General features: G+C 38.7%; 1 protein-coding gene across 1 annotated transcript in view; it reads right to left on the reverse strand.

Annotated features, from left to right (window-relative positions):
* Positions 1–5,031: 5,031 nt before the first annotated feature.
* The window catches only part of mtpn (myotrophin), a 33,673-nt gene continuing 14,098 nt past the window's right edge, over positions 5,032–24,606 (reverse strand). The window contains exons 3-5 of the mRNA XM_007235064.4: positions 22,333–22,446; positions 14,248–14,331; positions 5,032–6,379 (exon numbers count right to left, since the gene is read on the reverse strand). Coding sequence (XP_007235126.1) covers positions 6,293–6,379; positions 14,248–14,331; positions 22,333–22,446 — 285 coding nt within the window. The 3' untranslated portion in view covers positions 5,032–6,292. The remainder of the gene's footprint in view (positions 6,380–14,247; positions 14,332–22,332; positions 22,447–24,606) is intronic.

Raw genomic sequence — 24,606 nt, forward strand, 5'->3', positions numbered from 1 at the left:
TCTTCTGTCCTAGCAGCTTCCATACCAGACAGCAGGGGGCAGTAGAGGTAAAGGCACAGCTTTGGGACCAGAAATAACCCTCCAGAATGTCCACAGAGGCTTAGAAGTCCAACAAAAGCAAACAACCAGAAAACAGTGGAGCTCAAGTCATATAACGGACATTATGAATCCATAATAGCACCTCAGCACTGTAGTAAAAGGGCTGGTAGCCAGTGTGTGTGTGTGTATCCAGTGTGTGTGTGTGTGTGTGTGTGAGTGAGTGCAGGGAAAAAAAAAATTAAAACCTAACCCCGACTGTCCCTGCTGGAGCCACCGTACATTCTTCTACCCTGCTCAGTCCATTTTAAGGCACTCCCTGGCTCCAGAAAAATGTGCAGACGGTGAATCATGATTATCACTGAGCAAAATCACACGTTTTTCCCTCAGCCTCATCAAGCACATTGGGCAGTCCTGCAAAGACAAAGAATAATAAATGAAGTGCTTTATATTCATGGAAAGCGCGCCAATCAAGAGCGCAACTTCATCTGCCAACTGGCTCCCTTTAAGGGGCTTAATCGGGTGGGCTTACGACTGGGAGAAAAGGATGCTAAGCATACGTAAGACTATTTACGTTTATCTTCACGTTACACAACCCCTTCCACCATTCCAATAAGTAGAAGAAGATTCAGGGGTTACAAAAGCTTTCACACTTCCAAACACCACCTTCCTCCCCAACACACACACACACTTAATGATTGAATATGAATTGAATACATCCTATGTGATGTTGAGTTGAGTTGAATTTGAAATGGCATTCAAGGCATTTGGGGCCCCAATGGATGTCAATCACTGGCATCCCTGGTTCACAGCAAAAAAACTACAAGAACCCACAGCATAACCCCTTTCTGGACAGGATTAGTTTCTCAGAGTTTCTCAGTCTGTGAAAAATATCTCACACTTCGACTGCAATTAAAAAAACAGGAGGACCAATGAGTTTTTTTTTTGGCTTCCTCGATCATGACATCGTGTTCAGTAGCTCCTCCATTTCCACTCACTGTTGTGTTTACGTGGATCTCACACCCAAAGTGTAATTACGGTGCATGGCAATGGACAAATGGCTATTTTATTAAACGCAAGAAGACGAAACTCAGAGATGTGTGTCCGAACAGACGGGACTAAAATTACCGGAGAACCACTTTTTGATGTGTCTGAAAATTAATACGCTGTGTTAATACAGTTTATTGTTCATGTTTTGGAAATGATAAATACTAGTGCACCTCATAAAATTAGAATATCATTGAAAAGTTACTTTATTTCAGTAATTAAGTTAAAAATGTGAAACTTATATTTTATATAGATGTTTAACACACAGTGTGATCTATTTTAATCGTTTATGTCTTTTATTGTTGATGATTATGAAAACCCAAAATGAAAAACAAAAATTAGTCTCTCAGAAAATTTGAATATTATATAAGATCAATTGGTACTTTTGGCAGTGTGCTTTTTGTATCCTTCCCCTAAACCCTGCAATTTTTTCACCTTAACCCATTTTCATAATTGGATTCACCTGTGTATGTAGGTCAAGGGTCAGTGAGAAAATGTAGTGCTAAATGTATTTAAATCAATGAAACGACAAAGGGTGTCCAAATGTATGCACCTGCCTAATTTAGTTTAAAGAATTATTGCTCACATTCTGTAAATCCTATAAACTTCATTTTACATCTCAAATATCACTGTGTTCATCTGCTATATGATATATGTAACTGAAATTACTGATCTGGCAAACCAATGATTTATAAAGGAAAATCATGAAAATTATCAGAGGTACCCAAACTTTTTCATACCACTGTTAAAAAGGTCCTGTGGGGTCCTGACCACTGAAGAACAGGGCGTGCAGAGAAGCAGGACGACTGCAGTCTGTAATTATAGAACTACAAATTGCTCCTATTTGCTAAGTGGAGCTGATCAAATCAAGAGTGTAGAAACAAGAAGTTGTTCAGAATAGTCTGCTTTGACTGTATATAATATACAGCACTTACAGCACTCATGCAGTTACAGAGCTCATTCTAAAACTACAACGATCTCACTGGGACACATCAATTCTTAACATTCCTGACACGTCAATGTTAAATTCACAAAAACACTGTTTTTGATGTTCTGCTGGAGTAATTGGACAATGTGATACATCTTTGATGCAGCTGGAGAGTTCCTTCAACCACTTGATGTAAAAACCTTCATTAAACAGTGTATGCTGTCAGGAATATCCATGTATACGGTAAGTGTACTTGTCATTAACCCCAAGGCCCTTCCATCCAAAGCTTTATTCTCAAGAACAGGTTTGAAGGGCACGTTGTTTTTTTTGTTGGTACTTCTTTGGTGCTCCATTAAAAAATGAAGGAATCTGGATGAACCCTTTTAATAAAAGACCAAAGGGAGAGTCATATGGTTTATTAATAATAATAATTTATTGTTTCTTTCCTCCAACAATTCTTAAACAACTTAAACATTTTTTTTGCAGGACCGCAACAAAATGTTGTTTCTTTCCATGTTTGCTTGCTTAGCTGCTTAAACATTTTTCAGAGATAGATGTAATGTTAATGAAAAATTTTGTTGACCTTCATTATGTAGGCAACAGGCAAACATGAAACGCATCTGTATTTTGTCATTTGGGAGGATTTTTCAGAAGGAAGCCTCTTCTATTCTTAGATCTCAAACACAAACAAACACCTGGCCGTTGCTGCATCACCAAACCGTTGCTAAAAGTCAGGTTTACTGGCCTGTGAAGTCATGTCACCTGGCTGCAATTAGCAGTTTTTCCCTAATGAGGAGAAAAAGGCAATATGATTAGGGAAATTCACCACTGTTGTACTCTGTGGTAAATGTTCCAGTGTTGCATTTTGAGTAGGGGTGCAGGAAAAAAAAATTGATTCAAGCTCGAATTGCGTTTCTAACATTCTAACGTTTCCTACTGTCGCGCGGGGCTGGGCTACTGTCGCGCCGCTAATGTATGGAGGATGAAGAAAAAGAAATCCAACCAATTTGAAATTGAATTGTGGGATTCCCAAAGATTCACAGCCCTAATTTTGAGGTACAAACAATTTCACCCACAGTATCACTTGATTCTCTGATAAAATGGAAACTATAGGAAGTGGACACTGTATAAAAATATATTTTGATTACCGTCCTCACCAAAACACTGCACAAAAATCAAAAGGTAGAGATGCACAGAATATTTGCCAACCAAAAATTTTCAGCTGAAAAAAAACAAACAAACAAACAATTAAATAAATAAAACAAACAAACCCGGCAAGGTTTACGCTAACGTTAGCATTTTTTTTTGGCCGCATTGGAAGACCCACACTCCCTCCACCTGCCATGACCCCCTTCAGGTCTACCTGTCCAGAGTGGGGAGAGCAGTCATGTTAGTTAAGTAATTTTTATGCTCTACTCACATAATTTTCAAATTGTAGTTTCGCAACAGCTTTTTATTTGAAAAGCATGTGGTTTATTCAATGGTTAAAACATTTTAAACTTACTGAAAACCTGTGAAAAAACATTTTGTTCGGTTTCGACCATAAATGTTGATTTCAGTGCATCCCTAACAGTAAGCTTTATTAAGTGTGGTAGAAAAAATAGCTTTGGTAGTGGTGTCTTAAGAAGTACAGTAGCTTGTGTTGGCTCATATTTTTCCAGTTTGTATACCGATCAAGTCTCACATTATAAAAAGCATTAGACAAAGCATTGCTGCTGGAGTTTTTAAACACCTCACTGTCTCTGCTGAACTGAGAATAGACCATCAACCACATATTTACAGCCAGCAGCTTCATGTGATCACTGACGAAAAAATAGAGGAGGACCAACACGATCTGCACAGCAACAGACAAGCTTCTGTGTCTGACTTTACATCTACATAGCAAACCAGCTTGATAGAGTGGACACAGTGTTTAAAAACTCCAGCAGCACTGCTGTGTCTTATACACTACCACCAACACACACCACCATCCTGTCAGTGTTGCAGTGCTGAGAATAACCATCGCCCAAATAATAGTTCCTCTGTGGTGTTCCTGAACATTGAGAACAGAGTAAAGCTTATTTAATTACCTGTGTTTGGAACTGAAGAGGCCAGTGCTAAGGCTATCGAGTGATCTGAAAGTAATCTGCATGGAGGGATTATTTTAGACCCCTTGCTGCATTCTCTCACTACCAATTTAGCAGCAGATTCAGAGCTGCTATCTTTCAGAAAGGCCAAAATGGTGATGCATATCTTTTTCATGAGGGGAAATACAAAACCAAACATTTTTAGTCTTTGCCTTGGAGAAATGGTATCACATTGAGATTGCCATTTTCTGAACGTGAACAGCCTAGAAAACAAACGAGATGTCTTTCAGCACATTTTATTCATGTTAATTAATTGTAACAAAACTTCTGCAGAGCACTGCATGTGATGCTATTCCCACATTAATTAAAGTGATTCCTTAGGAACATGCAAAGCACAAAAGCCATTTTGTTGGGGGGAAAAAACGTTAACTAGTGATTCATTGAACTGCCCAGGAGAGGCCATCAGAGCAACTTCTATTTATGGTCTTTGTCTGAACTTAATCAGGCTTGCTTTTTTTTTTTTCCCCCCTCTAGGCAATCTTCACGTTTTCTTCAGCAGCACGGCCAGAGACAGAGATGGGGTAATTGGTTATTTGCGCTGTCTCTGTGCACGAGTGTTTGTAGGAAAAAGACAAGTTTGAGAGTACAAAAGTTAACCAGACAGAACATAAACTTGGCGAAGCCTCATGACACATAACCCCCTTATCATTTTCTGCCTCATTCGTCGTTCTTTTTGTCTCCATTCTCGTATCAGTCCACGACAGTAGACCCCTCGTTTATGGGCATAATGAAAGAGGCAGTTTGTGAGACAATGGCGTAACATTTATAGGATTCAGACACGAATAGACATGGACAGAATACTCAGAAACAACAAATAGACACCATTCTGAAGTTAATATTGAACTTTTTAGAGATTTAGGAAAAAACAATCATAATAAAACCCCCGAAAATCAATGAAGTTCAAAATTTTTATTGTTTTTTTTTTACATCAACTTTTTGTTCGTCACAATGATGCCAGATATAAAGCTTTAAAATGTCCTGTTTATGGTGGAAACTGCTACTTCAAAGCGAATCAAGAGAGAGAGAGAGAGAGAGAGAGAAAGAGAGCGAGCGAATGAGCGAGGGAGAGAAGCATGGCGTTTTCAGAGAGTAGGAGCGAAGGCATTAGCATGCAGCGGGTGAGCAGTAAAGTCCATCAGTATCAGTGACAGGAGTGCTGGAAAGTGAGACACGTATGCTCCTCCAATTCGACTCTCGCTAGAAAACTCGGAGCAGTGACTCACTTTTTCTTTTTTTCTTCTCACCCTCAAGAGTACAAACACAACTGAGCAGAAAAAGCAGAACCGCAGGCCAGCATGACATGATTTCAACACCATTTTGAACTCATTACTTGCAACTGTTATAAGAGCTAATCAACACTGCTTTGTGGGGAATGTCTGAAAGAACTGTTACTGTAATGTAGGATAGTAGTTAGGGGGGCTTGCGCTGGGAGAGGGTCACTATTAAGTGATTTTCACACCTGCCACCCTTATAAGTGTCATGTCCAGCCTTGGTAAAAGCAGGAGAACCGCAGAGGAAGAGCCTGTCAATGTTTCAGTCATTAAAGATCCAAGATCCCCCCCATGTCACTAATGTAACCAAACTAAAATAACCATCTCCTTGGAGCTCTAGAGTAGAAAACACATTTACATCATTCTTTTTTTTATTTACTTATTTATTTCTGCACATTCTTTTGACTGGAGACAGTCTGCGAGATCTGAAAGCTTTGTAACTGTACATGAGCGCTGTAGTTTAGTTTCTTCTTTTCCCCTATTTCGCATGAAATACTTCTAAAAGTCTGTACTTAGTGGTTTTGACAATGTAGGCACACACTGAGGGCCTCTCCACAGCCAGTGGTCCTTTTTTTTATGTGACGCATGACTGATTGACAGGCCCGTTTAACTCAGGGCTAATTCAAATACGCTAGTATAGAGTAATCACTCACCCCTCCCCAAAATAATAATTATAATACTAAAAAAAATTAAAAGTAAATGTGGAATGAAAAAGAAATCCTAGAAGAAGACAAGGCAGCCACCGGCCAGAGGCAAATAGGCGTGTGTGTGTGTGTGTGTGTGAGAGAGAGAGAGAGAGGGAGAGAGAGAGAGTGTGTGTGTAGTCTGTCTGGTGGCCGCCAAGTGTCTGTTTGCACCTCAGAGCAGTGGGCTCAGACTGAGCCTCACTTCAGCAAGGCTTTGATGGCTTCGCTTTCTGCTGCCTCAAATGCACTCAGTCCATCTGGTCCTTTCCTCTCCTTATCTGCCCCCTGTAGACACAGCAAGCACAACACACTCAGTTACTCACATTATCTCAGAGTTATCAGTCGTCTTTACTTCTATGTAGAGCTGGGAAATATGGTAAAAATATTGTCACCATTCTATAAAAAAAAAAAATTAGGCAAAATTTACTTTTTCTTTCTATCCTAAATCATCTTCTCATGATGCTAAGCACCAGAACTTTCAAGGAGGAAAGTACAAATACTTTGTTACTTTACATGAGTAGAAATGTTGGTTCTCTCTACTTTACTGTCGACTTCTTACTTTTACTCCTTATATTTTCACACGATTATCTGAACTTTCTACTTTTTACATTTTAAAAATAGCCTCGTTACTCCCATTTCATTTAAGCTAGTTTTTATTCAGTATTCCCATCAATAAAATATCTATCCAGATAAATCTCTACATCAGCATAGAGTGAATTAGATTGTGGCTGGATGAGAAGTATAAACATGAAAGATTATTGATCTACTGTTCGAATTCTGATGTATCTGGCGTGATACGTCATGAAGAAGAAAAGGAGATCCAGTCCAAAAAATTGTAGTTCCGTCAGATTTTATTCAAAGAATCTTCTAAGCAAAACAGTTTTTCTGGATACATCAAAAATGATTAAAAAGATGATTAAAATTAATTACTTACTCCATATTCTTATAAACATATACCAGTCCAACACCCTATTGGTTTATATGAGGTCCATCGAATTTGAATAAAAAGCCTTGAGTTAATATTTCAACCCAAGTATCTATACGTCTACATGGGTAATTAATTTGAATACTTCTGACATCTTTGTTGGTGGTAAAATAAAATGTGGCCTAGGCAATTTTAATAACTTTCCAAGATGGTAGCTTCCTTCACAGAACTAATTTACACTATTCGGGGCTCGTCCCCAATTGGTAAGTGATGAGATGTGTTCACGATAATATGAATTTTACTTCTTACTAATAAAGGCCATAGGCTATAAATATTGCACTGATATTTAGTCATATTTTTTTAGTCTGCATTTAATCAGGGAAATTGTCTATAAAGCTAGCTAGAAATGCTCCACCACGTTTTTTGTCTTTTTAATCAATATTGAGGACAGTTGCCGGATAATTCTATTGCTCGACTGTATGATAAACTTGTTTCTTGAAAAACATGAAAAAATAGTTATGCGATTATTTTAGGAATCTGTTATTCACACAATATTTATCACAATGTTCAGACAAGATGCATCAACTGCTGTTCCACTAATCTTTTAATGCAGAGTACAGTGAAGATCATTGCTGTTTGCTGCAGATCATCCAATTAAACATCAATTACATTCTGTAAATAGAAATTACATTCTTCATAATAAAACATACAGGTGGTTCAGTGTTTTTTAGGCACTGATGTTTAAAAAAATATATACATTTTGTCGATATTGTAAGAAAATCTTCACAATACAAAAAAAAATATCCTCTTGCTCAACTGTACTTGTATACTTATCTTCTATACTTTAAAAGAAAATGATTTAAAAACAGTTTGAAGGAAACCAATGTCTCTTTTGGACAAAACAACACGATGGAATGAGTTGTTGTGTTATGTTGTGTTCATCTCTTCTCTGGTCAGAACCAATCACCATCTTCTTGTTTGTTTCAGGCCCTCCCCCCTGACTGAGACTGGCCACAGTCGTCGGCTTGTTTGTTCTGAGAATGGCCCCCGACTATGCTCCTAAACGATGCATCATTTGTTCCAATGCCCCCACTAGGACTGGATTAGTTTAAATCAATGCGTAATTTAGTCCTCATTAATGCATAATGTGTTTTAAGACCCTCCCTAGGTTAAGATTTTTGTCCTAGTCGATGCATAATTATTATGAATAATATTAGTAAACACATTGTTTGTTGCGAGACCTCCCCCTGATCCTAATAACTGAGTTGTTTGTTGGGGGAGCTCTCCACTGCCACTGATCTGCATGTCACATGGTTTCTTGTGTTACTGCATGCAAAAAGCATACACTAGTCCTGTCATAATAGCTATATTTGTTTTGATGATATAGAATATAATCATTATAGTCCATATAGTCAATATTTTGATATAATGAGATAATAATAGTAAACTTGCTTTTTAGCACAATTAATGGTCTGAAAAAACTGGAATACAATCAATAATAATAAAAAAGAAACAATTCTATAGATATATGGGAAAGTGAAGGTCAGGAAAAGTCATTGAGGTTATGTACATACATAAAGGTCAATACAAATTCGGACAGTGTTACAATCTTCATGATTTGGGTTCTGCATTCCACCACAAATGAGACAAGTTTTAGGTTCAAGGGGTTAAACAAAAATATCCTATAAAGCATTTATGAATTACAGCCATTTTTCTACAAAGCCTTTTTATTACAGGGGCTTAAAAGTATTTTATGGGCTCCATGAGCTAATTTCGCATTAATCAGTCATTAGTTAAGCAGATAAAAGGTCTGTAGATGATTCCAGGTGTGGCATTTGTATTTGGGAGCTGCTGTTGTGAACTCACAACTTAGTATATTTCTGTTAAGCCCCTGAGTTTAACCTGAAAGTCTACACTACACTCATTTATTTCATTTAAAATCCAGTGTGGTGGCATGCAGAGCTCAAATCTTAAAGATTGTGTTACTGTCCAAATATTTATGGGCCTAACTGTATATTGTACAGTAAGTTGCTAAAGTAATTATTGTGACAGGTCTAAAGTAAACAGATTTATTGTTTAGTGGAGTATATGATATCCATTTATACAGAAAATGGTACAGTTTTTTTTATAATGTGTTCATATTGGTGGTCATCTCTTTGTCATTCAAATGAAAGAAAAAAAAATGCTTTATAGTGGGTTTTTCACATTAAGCTCATTAAAAAAATGTAAAAGTTCCTTTCTTAATTTCTTAAACAGCTATTTAAAAAAAAAACTATAATATAATAAAGCAGGAAGGAGAGAACTCCTGGCTAGTGCAGCCTGAGCTCGGCTTATGGATTCTTCACAGCAGAGAAGCCAGAGATGTGAACTGTAAACAGGGCTTGACCCAGAACAGTTCCCCATCAAGACTGCTGGAAAGAACTAGAGGAGAGTGACACGCACACAAACGCTCTGAGCTGTCTGTCCATTAAGTCTTCATTATGGTGTTATTGAGTGAGGGAGAGAGACACTATGCATAATGTATGAGCGGCCAGTGCCCGGGGGAGCATTTCTAAACATCACTCCCAGGGCACTCCACTAACCTGCTGCTGCTATTTCACGCTGCTTTCTTAAGCATGCTTACAGATCAATACGCCACATTCTTAAACGCAACCTTTACGCCCGAGCCAAAGGAGAAAACAAGCTCTTAACAATATTACATGTGCACACATGAGCAAACAGTCACTCAGCACCACACCAGAGCACAGTGCACAGTAAAGGTGCTTTCACATCTGAAAACCTGGAGCAAAGTCCGAAACAAGGTTTGTGTGTTTGATATATTTGGTCTAATTTGACGAAATATAGGATTTTCCACTGTGGGAAATCGGCGATGCACATGGCTCCTCTGTGAAAACACATTTTGCCACAAGAACACACCAGAACTAAAAGCATGAGAGCTAGCTAGCACTGACATGCCAGAGAATCTCTATAGAGGAGAATACTCACTTGAAGTGAGTACAAAATATATGGAATATATGAAGCAATTAAGTAAAATCAGAGTTTATATATATGATGTGATTTTTTGCACTTATGTTAACACAGAAAAAAATCAAATGTTTCAGTACCAAAGAAAAAATTTTTATGGTTTTAAACTCCACTTATAAGCCCGATAAACAGGTTCTAATCAGTTTACCAAACCAGTCAGCTCCCAGTAGCAGCACCTTGACCTTGTAAAACCTTTGCTGTTTGCTGTAGAAAAATAAATATACAGGTACACTTTTTTGTTTTTTAGTAGATCACAGTAATCTAAAATTAAAGAAATACTCAGAAGAAGTAGTAAGTTAATTTTTGTAATTACATTTTCAGCTTTTAGATCCATTCAACCCCATTCATAAGCTCCCTCTAAAGCTTAACAGTAATTTACTGATATAACGGGGGAAATTAAACGTGGTCAGTCTCTTCAACATGTTTTTTTGTGTTTTTGACCCACAGTTGTCTGTTTCTACGCAATCCCTTTTGGCTGTAGGTAGCCGCTGTTCTTGACGCCCAGTCGCTGACTGGATCAGATATTTAGCATGACAAATATTTACCGGACATCTGTGACGAACTCGTCAGTGATCATTTAGGGAGCGTCACTCACCAGGGAGCGTCATTCACTAGTTCACACTACACGACTGAGAGATTGCCGATTTGGATTCGTCAGAGGTTTTTGTCTGCGACCCACAAAAAACTGTGGCTAATATTGTGTAGTTTGAACCTAGCACTAGTGCCCATGTTCTGCTGTCATGAACTAAAAGACTATGCATCTCCCTATAGTCGACACTGATTGGTTTGAAGTTGTTTGTGGGTCTGAAGACAGCATGTAGTCTACTCTTAGTTGCCTTTTCAGGTGCTGTGCTTAATTCAGTCTCCCTGGTAGAGTCAAACTCCCCACCACACCAATTCTTCTTCTTCTTCTATTGTTTAATGGTTGACAACAGTCTCCAACAATGCAGAAAAATTTTATACTGTACACAAAATGCACCAGGGTTCTATTGAGCCAGACAGTGGTCACCTCTTTTTGTCATGTTAAAATTTTAACCATTTGTTATTTGAAAAGTCTTTACCTAATTAAATGTAATCCCATTGACGTATATGTGGTATCAATCCTACAGAAACGTACTTCAAAAGACAGTGCTTTAGTAAAATTGTATATTTGTGTATATTTTACCTGTCATCTTTATCAGCTAACACAAAGTGAGCTCTTCCAACAAATAACCATATAGCAATCACCTTTCCATTTTGCAAAGACCAACATTTTTATTTTAAGTGCCTTCGTGAATGACAAAATACATATAAAAAAAATATATATTAATAAAAGAAAAATAATGCAATAAAGCATAATAATAATAATAAAAAAAAAGAATAAAAAAAGAATAACTACGAACAGATGCAATGTGGTTATTTGTTGAGGGAACAATTGTTAACATCAAGGTAAATTCAAAGGCAAGCCAGCTTTAAAGGTTCTGAGTGTTTAAGCAGAAGCTGCACCTTCCAATTATTATTATTTTCAGGATCAAGAAGTGCACTCTGCATTTTTCATAGTTAACAGTCAGAGCGTATCTGAACAACAAATAATCCAGACAACGAGTAATCTATCAAAGGTTGGGAGAGGTCTGCATATGTAAAGTGCTGTGCAGGTAAGGGCATGACCAACACAGATTTATTTATACAGAGCGCTACTGACTGACAAACAGCAGATACTCACAGTCTTAAATATTACATACACATTTTTAGTAAACAGCAGCCCTACAGAGGGGCAGAGTTTGAATTTTAGAATAATTATACAGTAAAAAATATAATCTACATAATATTTACATACTATAACCTTTACCTGTACACTTTCACACTCTAACTAAGGGTCATAAAGAGCCTGTCATATTTTGTTTGGAGATGCTTCTCTCTGATATAAAGACACTGCTGCTGGATTTAGTTTGACAGATCAGAGTAGACTATATAAAAAGTTTTGCTCTAAGGTGTTGCTAAGTTACATTTGATAAAATACTTCATCATCATCTGAAAATAGGCTTAAACAACTTTGAACTCATTTTAATGCTCCACTGACTTGTGAAGAGGATGCTGTCTGTGTTATTGCTAGTCCAGGCCTCAAACGGTGCTCCTGCATAATGCAGCTTTGGTGAAGCTACACAAGACCTGTTGTCTCAATCATATTTGTGCATTATTCTACCTTGTCAGTTCACATTACTCTATTACTGCTTCTCTGAGCTTGTGAGCAAATGCATGGGCAGAGCTGTCTATGGGGGGTAACCTCAAAACCCAATTTGTATAAATGGAAGTAGTGTAAAAGTGAATAGCACTATATACCTATAAAGGGGAGCTTGCAGAATACACGGTACAGAGCCACTCTGTAGGAGACTTGTGGAACCAATGAACGTAACCTGGAAAGTGCAGCTGCAGCACTGTTTTTATTAGCAACTCGCTACTGACCTAGCACATAGCCTGCGCTGAAGATTACTGGATACAGTCCACCGGAAAAGCGCACGCAGGGACCTGCGCTCGTACTGTCCGTCTCTCACTCGCTTTAATTTGTGCTGTCTCTCGTTCTCCCTCACTCGCTCACTCGGGTGCTCTCTCACTCTGTCTATCTCTCTCTTTTGCTCACTCGTGCGGTCTGTCTGTCTTTCCCTGTCCATCTCTCGGTCTATCTCCCTCGTTTGCTCATTCGTGCGCTCTGTCTGTCTCTCTCTCTCTCGCTTGCTCTTTCTGTCTATCTCTCTCTGTCTATCTCTCTCTTTTGCTCACTTGTGCGCTCTGTCTCTCTTCGTCTCTCGCTTACTCGCTCGCTCTCTGTCTATCTCACTTGTGCGCTCTGTCTCTCGCTTACTCGTTTGCTCTATCTCTCTCTCTCTTTGGCTCACTTGTGCGTTCTGTCTCTCTTCGTCTCTCGCTTACTCGCTCTCTGTCTATCTCTCTCTTTTGCTCACTCGTGCGCTCTGTCTCTCTCTCGCTTGCCCTCTCTGTCTATCTCTCTCTGTCTATCTCTTTTTTTTGCTCACTCCTGTGCTCTGTCTCTCTCTCGCTTGCTCTCTCCGTCTGTCTCTCTCCGTCTGTCTCTCTCCGTCTGTCTCTCTCCGTCTGTCTCTCTCCGTCTGTCTCTCTCCGTCTGTGTCTCCTTTCTTTCTTTCTTTTTCTTTCTTTCTTTCTTTCTTTCTTTCTTTCTTTCTTTCTTTCTTTCTTTCTTTCTTTCTTTCTTTCTTTCTTTCTTTCTTTCTTTCTTTCTTTCTTTCTTTCTTTCTTTCTTTCCTTCTCAGATTTAAGTGGTTGACACCACTAAATTTAATTTTAACAATTCAAAGCTGAAATTTCTTTTCCTGCTGTATGTTTATGAAATATTTGTACTTTAATCAGTTAAAGTAATGCTGTTGTTTTTGTTTTTAATAAAGCGCCACAATCATGATCATCGTTTGTTTTTGTTCCAAAAAGATCCAAAAGAAGGAGCCTCTAATGATGACAGGAGAGAACCCTGGTTTAAAGCATTTAACAAAAGAGCTCGAGCCCTGTTACAACGGTCCATCCCGGACTGTTTATAAATACAAAAAAAGGAGCATGTTCCCCATAATACAGAAATATAATAGATTATCATGTAATTATTTTTTATATTTTAAATAAAGAAAATCGTTGTTAATTCTATTTCTGAACAAAGAATATTACTTACTCAGTATTTAAAACACTGTGTTTTGGGGAAAAAAAATGCTATTACTTTCCTCCATTTTGTCAAAATGATTCATGTAGACATAAGCTTCAGTAAAACAACATCATTTTTGTTCAGAATGAACATTTTGTTTCTGATCCCTGGTGAGCTCCAGCATGCGTCTGCTCTGTCCATCAGGGTCAGAAATGGCAAAGGCTAATCTGACCTGTCAGAACAAAGGTGCTACATAACTCTGTGTGACCCCTGCCCAGCAACTGTGTATGTCTGTGTGAAAGAGAAAGGAGGCGAATACAAACACATTCATTCACCCATTCACGTCCCTCCTCTATTCACACTGCCTGCAGATGCTGCAGAACACACTGATAATGATACACACACACAATGGTTTTCTTCTTTACCAGAATGTTCTCCACCCCTTTCTGCTGTCGCAAACACAGACATCCCATCCAATTAGCACAGATGAGCTCTGCATATATACTGTAGACCAGCCATAAACCACTTTTTTTTTTACCTAATAATTAGTGCACATGTCCGTACCTTCTCTAGCAGAATCTTGACGCAGGTAAGGTGACCCTCATAAGTGGCAGACAGCAGCGGAGTGATGCCATGTTTGTCAGGAGCCTAAAGCAAAAGATATACACAGAAAGAGAGATAAAGAGAATGAGAAGGAGGGAGATATAAAAGCTTTACACAGACAGGTGTTCAACAAGGACATTCACCCCTTCAATGAACAATTTGCTCTCCTTCAAGAATTACAAAAGAAGGAGAGAGCGAAAGACAAGACAGGAAGCCTTGAGGTTATTATTTTATATGCTGTGTATATACTATATGCTCTTAAGGGTTTAGGGCAGGTTTTTATGGATTGTGAGGGTTTGCTGCGTAAGAAGAATGCATTGATTTTAGAGTCTCATTTACTGCTCTTCATGAAAACCATTTTACATTCCAAACAAGATACTGGGGTGCATACTGATCAGAGTGAAGGTGTGTGGAGAGTGGATGTATGTATGGTTCTGTATGTAGTAGTGTTGGTGCACAAAAGAAAAAAAAATGTGCGATAACACTGTTGGATATCCCAAGATCAATGTGTATTAAAAATCCTCAACTTTTAACTTTTACAATTTTGTAAAATAGGCTGGTTTCAGCAAAATATATATATATATATAAAAAAAACACAAACACACACACCCAAACCGCAAGTACCTCATATATATCCTGCAAAATGAAGAACTGCAACCAAAACTTTATATACACTGCCAGGCCAAAAAAAAAGCCACCACAAAATAAGCTTCAGCAATGTCACAATATTTATTTTAATCCAGTGTTGCATTCATTTTTCACCAAGGTCTTGCAGCTTTGATGATGGTAGAGTCTGACCACTGCACAAAGCCTTCTCCATCCAGCACATCCCAAAGACTCTCAATGGGGTTAAGGTCTGGACTCTGTGCTGAACAATCCCTGTGTGAAAATGATGATCTCATGCTCCCTGAATCACGTTTTCACAATTCCAGCCCCATGAATCCTGACATTATCATTTTGGAATATTGCTGTGCCATCAGGGAAGAAAAAAAATCTATTGATAGAATAACCTGCTCTATATTCAGTATATTCAGGTAGTCAGCTGACCTCATTCTTTTAAGAACATATTGGTGCTGAACCCAGACCTGACCAACTGCAGCATCAACTCCACATCATTTACTTAGTTAAATGCAGGTGGAGACTTTTTTTTGTAGGAGGCAGTGTATCATTATAAAATTAAAACTCATCTTTAGTAAGCTTTTGCATAATACTAAAATACTGTAAAAAAATCTTTAGATTGTTTACATGTACATACACATTTACACATGCTGCTGTATTTTTTTTTATTAAAAAAAAAAAAAAAAAACTGTGCAACTTATGACTTAAGACGAGGTTATTCACTCTGTGTTTCAGTCTTTGCTACGCAGTAATGCTGGGTATCGAAATCTGATACCAAAAAGGCACCAACTGAAATATCTCAGTGCTACAGAGTACCGAAAGGTAAAAAAATGTGGTACCTGTTGTTCTTAAGCAGAGAGCGCGGAAAGAAACACAGTAAGTCTCACACACTCCCTCACAAAAGCCCGATCCAGATGGGATTAATTTTCTCTGTAATTGTTTTTTGTACATTTTCACTTTTAAGGGGGTCTGCTGTGATTTTAATTGTGAATGTGGTCATCAGTCTTGTCCGGACGCACACCTTTGAGTTCCACATTGCCTAGCGTTTAATAAAATAGCTATTTGTCCACTGCTACACTCAGTAATTACACTTTGGGCGTGCGTTTCCATGGAGATCCACGTAAACACAGCAGTGAGTGGAAATGGAGGAGCTACTGAACACAATGTCACGTGACCGAGAAAGCCCAAAAAAAAAAAAAAACACCTCACTGGTCCTCCTGTTTTTTTTTCAATTGCAGTCCGGATGCAAAGGTTTTATCACTGACTAGAAGTGTGAAATATTTTTCACAGACGTCCCCCTCAGAAACTAATCCCGACAGAACGGGGCTTAACTCACGCTGTCATTCTCTATCTCTATCTCTCTGTCGCCCTCTCCTGAGATATTATTGCACAGTTAAAAAAAAAACTTTCTTTGTAGTTTAGGCACAAGAAACGATGGTTGTTTTTAATAAATAAACACATACATGCTCACTGTTCCAACAAGATTTAGAAAGAGGGAGTGTTTGAGACATGGTTTGAGATTGAGATGAAATTACTCATGTCGGCTGTTAAATAAATACATTGTGAGAGAATAATTAGAATTTTTTTTGTATTGTTTGGTTTCAGTTTAGAAAAATGTAAAGTATCGTTCGGGTATCTGTATCAAGTTCAAAGTATCGGTACCTGCATAGATAATTTAAAACCGTTACCCAGCTCTAATATGCATGTCATTTAATGTATTAGCAATAAGAAGAAACTGTAAGCTCGAAAGGCTTTTAAGAACTTTTAAGTTCAAGCTTTTTTTTGTGATAAACAATATTATGGTCCTTTTAGATCATAGTATACCACTGACACATTGAGAACACTTACAATAAATTGACACCCTTTTAACTAGCATTACCAGCAACCATTAATTATTACAAATATCCAGACAATGGAATATAAACATTTTGAAATGCCCTAAATAAATAAACCATACATGTTTAAATGGTTACATACTGTCTCATTTACAAGTAAGCACAATAAGCAATATTAAGATCAGCAAAAGTCCATATATACATGCAGAAGAAAGTATCACTGTTTCTAAATGCTTTTTTTGTATCAAGTATCAGACGGACATCTACCTACAGATTCATATTCTAGTCACAGATTGCACTGGATCATAAACCCGCCATAATATAGAACACAAGACACATTTATGATCCAGATAACAGTCCACTGTAATCTGAACCATGAACTCACATTAGCCCTAGAATTCAGAGCCCAAGAATGAGTAAATAGCTTAGTCAAGTAGCTGTTACTTCAGCCAAAAGTTCTTTGTTTGGAGATATTTTAGTGTAAAAATGCTGAAAAGCAAGACACTTGTATAATGATTTGACCTTAAATAACAACACAAACAAAAATTGTGATATTTAAAAAAAAAAAAAAGTTTTATATATAGGCCTGGACAATAATTCGATGTCTGTTTTTATTTATGTTTGTTACTAGCGTCAGCTCGCTGCAGAGCTGAACACAATCAGCCTCCATAGTCCGGCTACGTCAGTGCAAAATGGCAAAAAAAGCAAAACCAGACAGACCTAAAAAACTACCAACTGCTCCTGGCTTCTTTTTCAGCCAGCCTCACTGCTGCTAAAGCTGAATTCTATCACAAAAAAATCAGCTCCCTCACAGACTCCCGGAAACTATTTGCTACATTCAAAACACTACTCAACCCTCCACCTCCTCCTCAGGCTACCTGCCTTACGGCTGAAGCTCTTTCCTCATTCTTTACTGGGAAAGTGGCAGCTATCAGCAGACAGTTTACTGATGCGACATGTAGCAGTCCTACATCATGCTCTGCTGCCCGGTATCCCTCTACCGAAGGCGTCGCTTTCTCCTCGTTCGCTCCTCTCACTGAGAACGAGACACTGGCTCTCCTAACGCGTAGCCGTCCTACTACGTGTCCACTTGACCCGATTCCTTCAGACCTTCTGCAAACCATTGCACCTGCAATAATTCCGGCTATTACTCACACGATCAATGCCTCTTTAACATCTGGTGTGTTCCCGACTGCTTTTAAACAAGCACAGGTCACACCACTGCTTAAAAAGCCTTCTCTCAACCCTGCCCAGGTTGATAACTACAGACCGGTCTCACTACTGCCTTTTCTTTCTAAAACATTAGAAAGAGCAGCTCTCAATCAAGTCTCTGGCTTCCTCACCCAAAATGACCTCCTGGACCAGAACCAATCTGGTTTCAAGAAAGGGCACTCTACTGAGACGGCTCTGTTGTCTGTGACTGAAGCGTTAAAAACTGCTAGAGCTGCAGGACAGTCCTCAGTGCTCATTCTGCTGGACCTCTCGGCTGCTTTCGACACAGTCAACCATGACTTCCTCCTAACTATACTCTCGAACATGGGGATCTCAGACAATGCGCTGTCATGGTTCAGATCGTACCTCACTGGGCGCTCGTTCAGGGTGTCATGGCAAGGACGGCTGTCCCCAGCCCACTCGTTACCCACTGGGGTTCCCCAGGGTTCGGTACTGGGACCTCTGAGTATGAGTAAATAGTACTGGGACCTTCTCAATATACACCACCTCTCTAGGTCGGGTTATCCGCTCACATGGTTTTTCCTACCACTGCTTTGCTGACGACACTCAGCTATACCTGTCGTTCTCACCAGATGATCACTCAATCTCTGCACGAATATCACAGTGTCTCTCAGACATATCCGCATGGATGAAGGAACATCACCTCCAACTAAACCTCTCAAAGACTGAACTTCTGGTCATACCAGCAAAACCTTCTATTCAACACAACTTTGCCATAACCATCGACTCTCTCTCTCTCTCACCGACAAAGGTTGCTAGGAACCTGGGTGTCATGGTTGATGACCAGCTTCTCTTCACGCACCATGTGGCCTCAGTTGCTCGATCCTGCCGCTTTGCGCTTTACAACATCGGAAAAATCCGACCGTTTCTGACGCAACAGGCCACCCAACTCCTGGTACAAGCTGTGGTAATCTCACGCTTCGACTACTGCAATGCCGTACTAACTGGCCTCCCGGCCTGTGTAGTAAAACCACTACCGATGATTAAGAATGCAGCAGCACGTTTGGTCTTCAACCAACCAAAACGGGCACATGTCACTCCACTGCTCATTGAGCTCCACTGGCTACCGGTTGCTGCTCGCATCAAATTCAAAGTGCTTACAATCGCCTACAAGGTGATGACAGTACAGGCTCCTTCCTACCTGCACTCGCTCCTGAAGGCTTACGCTACCTCCCGGCCGCTGCACTCCTCCAATGAACGTCGCCTCGCTTTGCCAAACAAACACTCACACAAAGCAATCCAGACTGTTCTCACACAGAGTTCCCCAATGGTGGAACAAACTACCTTCCACTACCAGATCAGGAGAATCTCTCACTATCTTTAAGAAACTCCTGAAGACAGAGCTCTTCAAAGAGCACTTACTCTCCTAACACCTCTAACAAACTAACTAATTCTAACCTCATCTCCTTCTTCCTCTTCTCTACTCCTCTATCCCATTATTTCCCTCTGACCTCCTTAAGGCCCTATCTATAGATGCTTTATTTTTAACTTCTATTATTTTTGTACTTAACCTCTTCTATTATTTGCACTTCAATATTGTAAGTCGCTTTGGACAAAAGCGTCTGCCAAATGTAATGTAATGTAATGTGATGACGTACTCACACAGGAACGTAGCCAGATAGGCTAGGCTAAAATCGGCTAGGCTAGGCTCGGGGCTAATTTCGAAGGTCTGAAACTTTAGACTTCAGCTTGCTGCAGATTGTGCAGGAGAGTGAAGACTTAAATTAAAATTTGCAGACAGTAGTAGATACAGGTTTTCCTTGGCAGGGAATCTTAGCAGTTTTCTGAGGCCTTCAAAGTATTTATATCTAAATATCAAAATTATATCGTATCGACCGAAATTAAGTAATATAATATAATATATAGATATAAATTTTGGCCATATCGTCCAGCACTATATATATATATATATATATATCAATAATAATATTAAAAAAAAATGCATCAGTATATTTAGACAAATCCATCAATTCACGTTCGTATGCACTGCTCTGTTGAGGTCTAGCCACAGGTTCATCTTTTTTTTTTTTTTTTTTTTTTTTTTTTACAGGAGGTGTGATCATGCCTTTAGAAGGTGTGATGCTTGATCTTCTAGCAAAATGTTATTGATGCCACTGGATGCAAAAGCAGCTTAAAGCATGATTGATTTAAAAGTTTTTTTAATTTGCAAGATAACTTAAAAAAATTATAATAATAAATTGGGTTTGGATGTTTATTTGAGAACTTTTAATGCAGTCATTGTTGGTGAGGAAGCAAAAAATGTTTCCTGGAGGCTTTTGTATGAAACTTAATGATGTGCTGGTGTTGCTAGTCAGTAAATCAGTGTATCTTCACCCCGGAGCTAAAGCTTCCTGAAAGTCTTTTGTAGTCCAAAACTGCAGATTTGATTTGCCTTTCAAGTTTTCCTAAAAACAAACAGCTTTTCTTTTAAACTGATCCTCACTGCTCCTGTTAACTGCCATTACTACAAACAAAGAACGAGGAAATGTCTACCTGAAAAGATAAAAAGTTGTTTTCCCTTCTTTGTGGGCTTTAATTATTAAAATTAGAACAAGGCTGGTGATTGTTTGGACAAGGTTTTAAGACTTAGGCCTATGGTGCAAATTTTAAATCTTGATAAATACTCTAACACCTTAATCTGAGATCTTGGTAAAAGTTATGCATGCAGTTGTATGGTGCTCGTTTCCTTCTTCTCTAGTCTGGACAAACAACAACACAGTAATTTTGAATACATCATCAACTACAACAGACATTTTTCACACTTCTGTGTAGAGCTGGGCGATTAATCGATTTTATCAATTAATTCAAATTTACAGTTAAGGACAATGTGTTTTTATGAAAATCGATTTTCTCTGAGTTTCTCCATCCCTCCCTCCCTCCCTCCCGCAGCCCCCGCCCCTCTCTCCCGCGCGCACCCCCCGCCCCTCTGCAGAATCAACACATTATTCAAATTTAGGTTTGTAAATCTGATTTTAAAACATGAACAAACCAATACATGCTACATATGTAGACTCAATGCCAACATTTTGTGTTTTTTAGCTTTTGGTCCAAGACCAACTGTCCAAATAAAATTCAGAATCTAGTTAAACTGGAATAGCATCCAAACTATTTTTTTTTTAATAATGATAAGAAGCTTAAAATAACCCTTTCTTTTGTTTTCAGTTGATCTGGGAATTCTCTGGTGACAGTAATAACAGTAGCCCAAAAACAAATAAAAATCTTTAGAAGCAAAGGCACAGCTTCCACCTTTATGATAACTCAAACCCTTCTCTCTCTCTCTCTCTCTCTCTTTCTCAGAGTCCATGTATCTTAAGTGATAAAACCCAGATGTTCATCAATAGATCCAGCAGATGTGCCCTTTTAGTAAGGAAATACTTTCCCCGTGAAGCTAAAGAAGGTGGAGCGGTAAAGATGCATTGAAAGCATTTAGCAAAACATGAAAAACACACAGAGACTGAAATAGTGTCCATATGTATCAGGTATAGGGCCCTATAATATCCGCAATGCAAACAAAAACAAACAAACAAAAAATGTTAAAATTGTGGTCTAAAGAAAAAATTAAAAATATTTGTGGAAAAACAAAACAGATTTCATTTGGCCTAAATACGCTTTTTCCAAACCTTGTCAGCGCAACCCACTGTTTTCCTCACAAACCAACCTGTTTTATATGTCTGTAAAACTAGTTTTCTTGGAAATGTCATTAGACCATGCTTAAAGAGAGCAGCATGCAAATGTCCTCGTGAACAAAACAAAACACATCATCGCTTAACAGTTATTATTACATTCTCACAAAATACTACAGCAGATTTTAGATGTTTTTGGATGCTGTCTGCCGCAGAGGACTGCAGTTTTGTAAAAGACAGTGGACATAAAAAAAAAAAGATCATTTTTTCAAATTATATTTTAATGCAATTAATTTGGTCATTTGCACAAGGCAGTAATGGCATCCATTAAGAATTTGTTTTTAAATGGAAATGCTGTTTCAAACATTTCTTCCAATGCGTGTGTGTGTACACCCTGAGATACAATCTAGCTAATCTAAGTCAAACAGTGAGTCTATACCATGGAAATACGCTGTAAACAAATATGCAAATGTTCTAGCTGAGATCAAGAGCAGCAGCACATTTATTTAGGAACACTGGTAGAACCTGACCATCGTAAATGATTTCAACTAACAGCAACCATTAAGCATCTCTTAACATATTCAGAGTTCAGAATATAATACTGTGCATGTTAAAGCCCTGTATATCCTGTAGATCTGAACAAAGAATTAGGTCACTGGCCTCTATTCAGACTGCATTAGTAGGGATTTTACCATTAGCAATATAGTCGTATGTGTACTATGTTTATGTGAGCTTACATTGACATCTGCTCCTTTAGAAATCAGGAACTCCAGCATCTCAGTCTGACCGCAGTCTGCAGCATAGTGCAGAGGCTTCCTACCACCCTCCAGCGTCCGATTCACGTCTTCATCCTGATGAACACAAACACAAATTTAATATAAGCTTTCAATTCATTTCATTTTACATTTAATTTTTTAAATTCCAAAACTTGCAAAAAATTACATTTAAACCAGAATTAAATCTGCATTGGCATTAGACATGTAACCACAAACTGAACTGAAGGCATCAGCAAAGAAAAAAAAATCCATTACAATTAGCACTGACAGCTGGGTCAGTACTGCGGCTGTTCCACAACCAGGGCAGTTCATGGTTAAGACAGAACATTCAGGTGAAAAAAAAAAAACAGCTTTGTCGGAAAGAAGAAAAAAAAATTGCGCACAACAGGAATTTGCAATACAGAGCAAATATACATGACAACAGACTTAATGGCAGTAGAATGAGTTTGTAAATGATCTGATAAATAATGATTTGAATATACTTTAAACTATGTAAATGCTAGCTTGGATGTGTTCAGGCAGAGCTCCATCTTCACTACAGCCTGGATTAGAAACTCAAAAGCATTTCTTCATCCTCCTAACAGATTCAGCTACCCTTCTACTGCAGTGGACCTCCAATAAAAGAGAAAAAGACCCCAGTACCCCCTGAGAAACTAATCCCATTCGGATAGGGCTACAGTCGTTCCAGACAGGAATAAAATCACAGAGGACCCCCCATAAAAGAGAAAAAGACCCCAGTACCCCCTGAGAAACTAATCCCGTCCAGATAGGGCTACAATTACGGTGGCCGAGAAAGCCCAACGCAGTGCAAATTGAAAAGCGCTGCAAAAGCACAAAACACATCCATCAAAATTACAACACAGGCGCAGCAAATAGAAAAACGACCTGCAAAAAGAAAGACGCTCTGCAAATACAACCACAACACAACGGAAGTGAGTCACAACACAACGGAATTTTCCCGGGGGACCTTAAAAGATACTGTACCAGCTAAGCTGCGTCTTCAGTAAATTCTCGGACTTCACTATGTGTACAAAGGACAATAAGTGGCAAACAAGGCGTTTTGTGAAGCAGAACTTTTAATAATATGCACACCGTGCACCGTGGTAATCACAGGTAATAAACATAACTTACTTTTCAGAAGCTTGTTTGCCACTTATTGTCCTTTGTATACAGCTGGTACAGCATCTTTTAAGGTCCCCCGGGAAAATTCCGTTGTGTTGGGACTCACTTCCGTTGTGTTGTGGTTGTATTTGCAGCGCGTTTTTCTATTTGCAGTGCGTTTTTCTTTTTGCAGCGCCTTTTTCTATTTGCTGCGCCTGTGTTGTAATTTTGATGGATGTGTTTTGTGCTTTTGCAGCGCTTTTCAATTTGCACTGCGTTGGGCTTTCTCGGCCACCGTATACAATCGTTCCGGACAGGAATAAAATCACAGAGGACCTCCCATAAAAGAGAAAAAGACCCCAGGACCCCCTGAGAAACTAATCCCGTCTAGATAGGGCTACAATCATTCCGGACAGGAATAAAATCACAGAGGACCTCACATAAATGAGAAAATGACCCCAGGACCCCCTGAGAAACTAATCCCGTCCAGATAGGGCTACAGTCGTTCCGGACAGGAATAAAATCACAGACGACCCCCCTTAAAGAGAAAATGACCCCAGTACCCCCTGAGAAACTAATCCCGTCCGGATAGGGCTACAATCGTTCCAAACAGGAATAAAATCACAGAGGACCCTCTATAAAAGAGAAATAACCTCAGGACCCCCTGAGAAACTAATCCCGTCCGGAAAGGGCTACAGTCGTTCCGGACAGGAATAAAATCACAGAGGACCCCTCATAAAAGAGAAAAAGACCCCAGGACCCCCTGAGAAACCAATCTCGTCTGGAAAGGGCTTAAGATGGACATATGTGTTCTTCTTGGTCAGAAGTGGTTTTCCCGTGGATGCCATTTTTGTATCATATTGAATCATTAACACAGCCATAACTTTACATATTGTAATATTTTTGTCCATTTTTCTACTAATATAATGATCATATAATAACATAATAATGAGGTTCCAATTATCTTTTTTTTCGATTTTGTAACACAAAACTCATAATTCCATCTCATTCACCCTCTTTGCTAAAAACAACAGGCAATATAAAAGGTCACCAAAAATTAGAAAGGGTATATTCTCTTATATTATATAAAAAGTGAATAGTTATGATAACACTATATTAATTCAAATAGGCTAC

This window comes from Astyanax mexicanus, chromosome 2 (genome assembly GCF_023375975.1).
Source record: "Astyanax mexicanus isolate ESR-SI-001 chromosome 2, AstMex3_surface, whole genome shotgun sequence".
Lineage (NCBI taxonomy): Eukaryota > Metazoa > Chordata > Actinopteri > Characiformes > Acestrorhamphidae > Astyanax > Astyanax mexicanus.